This window comes from Penaeus vannamei, chromosome 2, assembly GCF_042767895.1.
Source record: "Penaeus vannamei isolate JL-2024 chromosome 2, ASM4276789v1, whole genome shotgun sequence".
NCBI classification, from domain to species: Eukaryota; Metazoa; Arthropoda; class Malacostraca; order Decapoda; family Penaeidae; genus Penaeus; species Penaeus vannamei.
Genome location: NC_091550.1, coordinates 46,953,221 through 46,960,720, shown reverse-complemented (window position 1 = coordinate 46,960,720; position 7,500 = coordinate 46,953,221). Strand labels below are relative to the sequence as shown.

At 48.6% G+C, this 7,500-nt stretch overlaps 1 protein-coding gene across 14 annotated transcripts in view; it reads right to left on the bottom strand.

The window, feature by feature from the left end:
- The window catches only part of Osbp (oxysterol binding protein), a 337,878-nt gene that overhangs the window by 184,257 nt on the left and 146,121 nt on the right, over window positions 1-7,500 (bottom strand). For 7 of the 14 annotated variants that reach the window (XM_070133814.1, XM_070133832.1, XM_070133858.1 and 4 more), the window contains exons 3-4: window positions 4,664-4,687; window positions 48-295 (exon numbers count right to left, since the gene is read on the bottom strand). In XM_070133814.1, coding sequence (XP_069989915.1) covers window positions 48-295; window positions 4,664-4,687 — 272 coding nt within the window. The remainder of the gene's footprint in view (window positions 1-47; window positions 296-4,663; window positions 4,688-7,500) is intronic. The other 7 variants (XM_070133810.1, XM_027381268.2, XM_070133845.1 and 4 more) reach the window with 1 other exon arrangement.

Genomic DNA, 7,500 nt, shown 5'->3' with positions numbered 1-7,500 from the left:
ACATAAAAAAACAACCCCCCCAAAAAAAAAGAAAGATGAACACTCACGTTTATCATGGCGTTGGACGAGATCCTGAAGAGCGTGGCCCTCTCGTTGACCGTCTTGATCTTGGCGGTGAGGTCCTGCGTGCTGTCCAGGGCCTCCAGCTCGGCCAGGGACTTCTGCAGCGCCGCCCCGTGCTTCATGATGAGGTCGTGGCACGTGCGCAGGTCCTCCAGCTTGGCTGTCAGCACCTTCAGGGTGTTGGACACGTCGTCGCGGCCGGACTCGCTCACGTCCTCCTCGTCCTCGTCCTCTGAGGGAAGGAAGGAGGAAAAAAGAGGATTCAAAAGCCTTGCTCGCTAAGGGGACAGCCCTCTCCTTGAGGGATTCTCTGGGATAAGCGTTATCATGGTCTATTTTATGTTGTTTTGTGTACGGGGGATAGTGACAAAAGGAAGAAGGAGGAGGAGTAGGAAAGAGGAGGGAGGGAGTGGGGGAGGAGGAGGAGGAGGGAGGAGGCGAAGTAGGAGGGAGAGAGGAGAGAGACAGAGACACTGAGATAGATAAATAAAGAGAGAGAGAGAGAGAGAGAGCGAATTTTAAATGGTTTACGATCCTGTAAGAGATTTAGTACATGGGGATAACGCACAATTAGAAAATATATTTATTAATGTACCATCTGCTTGAGTCAAGAGGCTATAAGGGACCTAAGAAACGCATTACGAACATTTGCATTATTTTCAGTTTCTCTATTTATCTATTTATTTATTTTTGTACAGCGCATCTATTTCTCACGATCGATTTCCTCTTCAAAACTCAAATAAATAAACAAAATTATGCAGAATTTCTCCCGTCTCCACAGAAAAAAAAACCCTGAACACCAAAGAACACCGCCACAGCGCATCAGGTACCACGACATATATTTTCCCGAAGTTACCCTCATCATCATTACCTTCCCGTTTTCTGTATCGGAGCCTCGTGTGCCCCTCTTCCCCGCAACACCTCCACGCTTTGATACACAGGCACCGACTAAAACAAACTTGGAAAGCGCTTTGCCAATGAAATACCGCGTTGCACAGCTAAACCAAACTGGTATATTCATTTAATTTCGTTTCCATTACCTGCATTTAGAATGGATAACGTTTTTTTCTTATTCATAACATAAAAGTATTGACACGTGCGTGTATAATCATGATACTACAGGTATTAATGACATCCTTGCTTCTCAGAACATCAAATCATTTTTACACCAAGATCATACGCAATGCCTCTGTTTTACTCTCAATAATAATTCTACATATCTATAATCCACACACAACTATAAAAACAATTACATCTACGCACGATAAAACCTAAAATAAAATAAAATGAGTCTTAGTTCAACATTCAAATTAATCAAATACTCCCACCTCACTCTAGGACTGTACGTAATTTCTTCCTCCCTTTAGAACAAACAAACAAACAAAGGACGATCGCAAAGGACAAATCATCCCAAAGAACTAACGAATGAACGGAAGAGGTGGGAGGGGTGGGGCAGGAGGAGACGGGATAGAGAAGAGAAGAGGGGAGAGAAGAAAGAGAAGAGATGAGAGGGAAGAGAAGAGAGGAGAGGGTAGAAAGGACGGGAGAGGATGAGAAGGAAGAGAAAATGGAGGAAAGAGAGGAGGAGGATGAAATGAGGAGAAGAAGAAAGATGAGAAGAAGAAGACGAAGAAGAAAAGCAGAAGGCAAACCCGTCTCCCCCGCCTTTTACCCCGGCTCAGCTAAGACGACCTCATCAAGTAATCTCAAAAAACGACCTTCATTGTCTCGTATCCATCCTTAAGAAAAAAATCTTCGGTCATCGTCGTCCCAGAATGACGAACAGCTAGTGGAAGAGCCAGTGGAAGGGCTAGTGGAAGACCTGGTAGATGAGCTAGTGGAAGAGCCAGTGGAAGAGCTAGTTCAAGACCTTGTGGATGAGCTAGTAAATGAGCCAGTGGAAGACCTAGTAGATGAGCTAGTGGAAGAGCCAGTGGAAGGGCCAGTGGAAGACCTAGTGGAAGAGCTAGCAAGTGAGATCACTGGCTAGTGAAAGAGAGAGGTTTGGGTACGAACGCCAGGGACACCAAATTTATCCTTTTACTTTTGGACTTTTTTTATCGAAATATCCCCCTCCCCTTTTATGGCATTTTTTTTATTCTTCTTTAATCATTCACGTCTCAATTTCTTTATTTTCCATTTCCGTATGTTCTCTTTATCGGCATATCTATCCCCTTTCTCTTTTATTTTCTCTCTTTTTTCAGATTTACGACATAAACATATTCTACGGATGATGCCTCCCGGATTCAACAACGTCGGTGAGGGTTTCATTGGGAAATGGGTAAGGAAGGGAATAGGAAAATAGGTAGGGAAAGGAAATAGGGCAGCGAGTGGCATAGGGAAATGGGTAGGGAGAGGAAGAAAATGGATGAGGGAAGGGAATAGGGAAATGGGAAGGGAAGGGAATAAGAAAATGGGTAGAGAGGGGAAGAGGAAAATGGGTAAGGCAAGGGTAGGGAGGGGAATTGGGAAATGGGTAGGGAGGGGAATTGGACAATGGGTAGGGAGGGGAAGAGGGAAACACAAAGGGAGACGAATTGAGAAATGGGCAGGGAAAGGAATAAGGAAATGGGTAAGGAAGGGCAAAGGGGAAATAGGGAAATGGGCAGGCGAAAAGGGAAGATGAGGGGGACGGGCAGGGAATACAGAATAAGGATGAGACCACAGGAGCGAAGGAAAGTGGAGGGGCGGGGAGGGGGGGGGGCTCCATCATGAGGAAATGACAGACGCCAAGGGACAGGATCGAGGTGCGGAGGGGGAGGGGGAAGGGGGGGAGGACGCTGTAGGGGATAATTTTCCAAGAAGTTACTTTTTTTTCTTTATCATTTGTATCTTTTTTATGTCTCTCCTCTAACGACCTTGCGTATCATAATGTTATGTGTGTGAGCGTATTCGAATCTCTTTACGTATGAATAGGAGAATGTGAGAATGCGAGTGAGATAGTGGTGTTGGGAAGGTGATATGAGAGAGAAAGAAGAGAGAGAGAGAGAGAGAGAGAGAGAGAGAGAGAGAGAGAGAGAGAGAGAGGGAGGGGAGGGAGGGAGGGAGGGAGGGGCGGGAGGGGAGGGAGGGAGGGAGGGAGAGAGAGAGAGAGAGAGAGAGAGAGAGAGAGAGAGAGAGAGAGAGAGAGAGAGAGAGAGAGAGAGAGAGAGAGAGAGAGAGAGAGAGGGAGAAAGGGAGCGGGAAAGGGAGGGAGGGAGAGGGAGGGAGAGAGAGGGAGAGGGAGAGAGAGAGAGAGAGAGGGAGAGGGAGAGAGGGAGAGGGAGAGGGAGAGGGAGAGGGAGAGAGAGAGAGAGAGAGAGAGAGAGAGAGAGAGAGAGAGAGAGAGAGAGAGAGAAGAGAGAGAGAGAGAGAGAGAGAGAGAGAGAGAGAGAGAGAGAGAGAGAGAGAGAGAGAGAGAGAGAGAGAGAGAGAGAGAGAGAGAGTGGAACAGAGACTGGGAGGAGCAAAGACATATTAGAAGAGAAACTGGAGACATCATAAATTTTAGGCAAACATTAATTTCGTTCAAAAAATATTACACAAAAATACACACTTATAACAACGATTAGTGTGATAGCGTGCAGAGTGCGCATATTAGTCATGCTTGCGGAAGTGCTAGGAACATAGCCAGTGTGGCACCCCCCCCCTTCCCCCCTTTAATCAGCTTCCGACGCCGGTGCCTGCAGCAGAGTGCAAAGCGGCCATGTTAGAACGCAATCCTTTGAAATACAGCTATTCCGCCAGGAGGGAAAAAAAAGCACAGCCAGAAAAATGTATCGTGACATAATGAGGGAGGGAGGGAGGGAGAGAGAGGGAGAGAGAGGGAGAGAGAGGGAGAGAGAGGGAGAGGGAGGGAGAGGGGGGAGAGAGAGAGAGAGAGAGAGAGAGAGAGAGAGAGAGAGAGAGAGAGAGAGAGAGAGAGAAGAGAGAAGAGAGAGAGAGAGAGAGAGAGAGAGAGAGAGAGAGAGAGAGAGAGAGAGAGAGAGAGAGAGAGAGAGAGAGAAGAGAATCAAAAGAAAAGAAAATTCAGAGGTTTCTTTTCAAAAAAAGTGATCTGAAGCAACAACAACAAAAAGGTGTATGGTGGCAGCTTCCACACCCCCACCCTAACCCCAACTCCCCCCCCTTCCCCCTCATACCTCCCTCCCTCCCTCCCTCCCCACACTGGTTTACCTGTCATGCTCATGGCACTGATGGTAAACGGGTGCACTGCCAACTTGGTCTCTGAGGGGAGGGAAAATAACAATGCTTTCATGCACATCATAATCTCCATTCATTGACAGACGCAGAAAGAGAGAAAAATACACAAACAAATAATAACAATAGATATTTCAGATTCGAGACGATGAAGCAGGAGGAAGAGGAAGTGCGCGACTGGAAGACTGTCCCGAGAGGCCCAGCCGAGGAGCGGACCCCACGCGAGCTCGCCCCCGCGGCCGCCCTTGCGAGGACCCCCGAGGGAACCTTATGGGACCCCCGCAAGGACCCCCAGATGGAGCCCACGCGAACCACAGGGCCTGTCTAAGCATCCAGCAGCAGCAAGAGCGAGGGCGGCCGCGCGACACTCGCCGAGGTCCTGCAGGTGCGAGAGCGAACACCCCTGGCGGGAGCACTGTACCTGTGGTGGTGCTGCTAAAGTCGCCTGCCCTCGACACAGCCACAGCCATCACCGCACGGGGGGAACGAAGGGGGGGAAAGAACATCCATGTCAATCAGCGTGAACTCAACTGACCAGTCATTATAACAAAAGCTTAAAAAGAGCCTATAAATATTATAAACATACATACTCAAATGAGACTAAATTCCTTTGCCTAACAGCCCTCACCGCCTTCCCCTCCCCTTAATAAGCAGGCATTCTAAAACAGCCATCAACAAATGGAAACTAAAACGTATGTACCCGCTTTCGGACAATCCCTTCCGGTGCAGAATTTACATCGCTCTCCCCGTGGTCGCTCGTGCTTCAATCCCACTGTAATAGGGTTCTCTGCACTCGGTCTTTAAAGTATTTTCGACGCAGACTCACATCTCTTGCGTCAACGATAATGTTCAGGATGAATAAAACATGATACACATATGGACTCCTTCGTGCCGATGATCCTAGAGGGAGAGTAGGGGAGGCGGAGGTGGAAGAGGGGAGAGGGAAGGGGGAAGAGGAGAGGGGAGAGGTGGAGGGGAGGGGAAGGAAGAGAGAGAAACAGAGAGAAACCAAAAAGAGACCCCCCAAAAAACAAAAAAACACGAAGAACTAAATCCTCCATCCCACACGAAAAACACAAACCTATCCAACCTAATCCTCTCTACTTTTTCTCTCTCCGTCCTCCTTAATCCCCAGGAAGGAGATAATCAGCCGCTACTCTACCGGCGCGATTAACACGTCCCTCCCTGCTGCTACCTGGGCTGCCCTCGACCCACGAAATCGCTGTCCGTCGGAATTGGATTAATCGACGTCGCTTTGTGCTCCGGGCTTCCGGGTTCTGGATTTAGCTACGAGAGAGAGGGAGAGGGAGAGGGGGAGAGAGAGAGAGAGAGAGAGAGAGAGAGAGAGAGAGAGAGAGAGAGAGAGAGAGAGAGAGAGAGAGAGAGAGAGAGAGAGAGAGGAATAGAGAGAGAGAGAGAGGGAGAGAGAGAGAGAGAGAAAGAGAGCGTGAGCGTGAGCGTCCCATTGCGTAATCTGTATTTCTGTCTTCCTCTTACTCAATTCTCTTACTCATTCCCCCTTCCTACTTGAATCACTTACTCCTGACCTTTCGTTTTGCCTTTTGCTCTCTTTCTTTCACGTATTTCCTTCCTCTTTCGCTTTCAATCTTAGAAAAAACAATTCAAAAATAAAAATAAATAGATGAAAATGAAATATAATAGTTGTTACTCTGGTACTGTGTCTTACATAACAACAAACGGCTTCCAAAACATTCATCTAAATATGGAAGAGGAGGAGGAGGAGGAGGAGGAGGAAGAGGAGGAGGAGGAGGAGGAGGAGGAGGAGGAGGAGGAGGAGGAGGAGGAGGAGGAGGAGGAGGAGGAGAAGAAGAAGAAGAAGAAGAAGAAGAAGAAGAAGAAGAAGAAGAAGAAGAAGAAGAACAAGAACAAGAAAAAGAAGAAGAAGAAGAAAAAGAAAAAGAAGTAGACGAAATACCGAGCAAAACGCAAATTCGCCGATCCAATCCTAGAGCAAATGCAGGCCCTTCTCTCTCAGCACTTTCGCGAACTAGGCACGCCACTCCCGCCACCCCTCCCCCTCCCCCTTAGCCGAGACAGCGAAGTGGCCGGCTCTTACAACAACACAATTAAGTGCGGGCGGAATTCTTTTCATCACGGGCGGCGCTCCATATAGACTGATTGCTCCGAAGGCGGTTTTCGCTTCCTCGCCTTGACAACAAACAGCTTTTCCTCTTTCATCTGACGGCGTCGCATCATCGGATTATGAAGGGACAAGGGGGCCGGGGAGGATGGGAGAGGGGAAGAGATGAGAAGGGAAAGGGGAAGAGGGAAGGAAACGGGGAGGAAGAGAAAGGAAGGGAGTGGGAAAATGAGAGGAAGCGACAAGGGAACAGGGAGCAAAGGAGAGGGAAAGAGGGACGAGAGGGGAGACGAAAGGCAGGCCAGAAAAGAAGTTAAACGGCCAGAAGTCGAGTCTTTGTCTGTCTGTCTGTCTGTCTGTCTGTCTGTCTGTCTGTCTGTCTGTCTGTCTGTCTGTCTGTCTGTCTGTCTGTCTCTCTCTCTTTCTCTCTAAACACCAGAAGAGACGAACGAGCTACTCACACCCAGCACGAACACCATGGGCGTCGTCGTGAGTACCTCGGAGTGAGACCCAAGAGGCTTTCGTGAATACAGAAATGGCCGCGCGAGGCCTGGACAGAATCCGTCGTCGTCGGTTTTAATTGTGTTCCTAATTCGAGGGGGAGGGAGGGCAGGGAGGGGAGGGGGACACTTGGGAAGTTTGGCTTGAGCTTTGCCTCTGTCGTTGGATCCTATCCCTCTCTTTCCCTCTCTCTCTCGTCTTCCTTCCCGTTTCTAATCTCGTCCCCTTTTGCTCTCTCTCTCTCTCTCTCTCTCTCTCTCTCTCTCTCTCTCTCTCTCTCTCTCTCTACCACACTCTCTCTCTCTCTACTACACACACTCTCTCTCTACCACACACACTCTCTCTCTCTCTCTACCACACACACTCTCTCTCTCTCTCTACCACACACGTCTCTCTCTCTCTCTCTACCACACACTCTCTCTCTCTCTACCACACTCTCTCTCTCTCTCTCTACCACACACTCTCTCTCTCTCTACCACACACACTCTCTCTCTCCCTACCACACACTCTCTCTCTCTCTACCACACACTCTCTATTCTCTCTCCTATTCTACTACACACTCTCTACCACTCTCTCTACCACTCTCTCTCTCTCTCTCTACCACTCTCTCTACCACTCTCTCTACCACACTCTCTACCACTCTCTCTCCTTCCCTC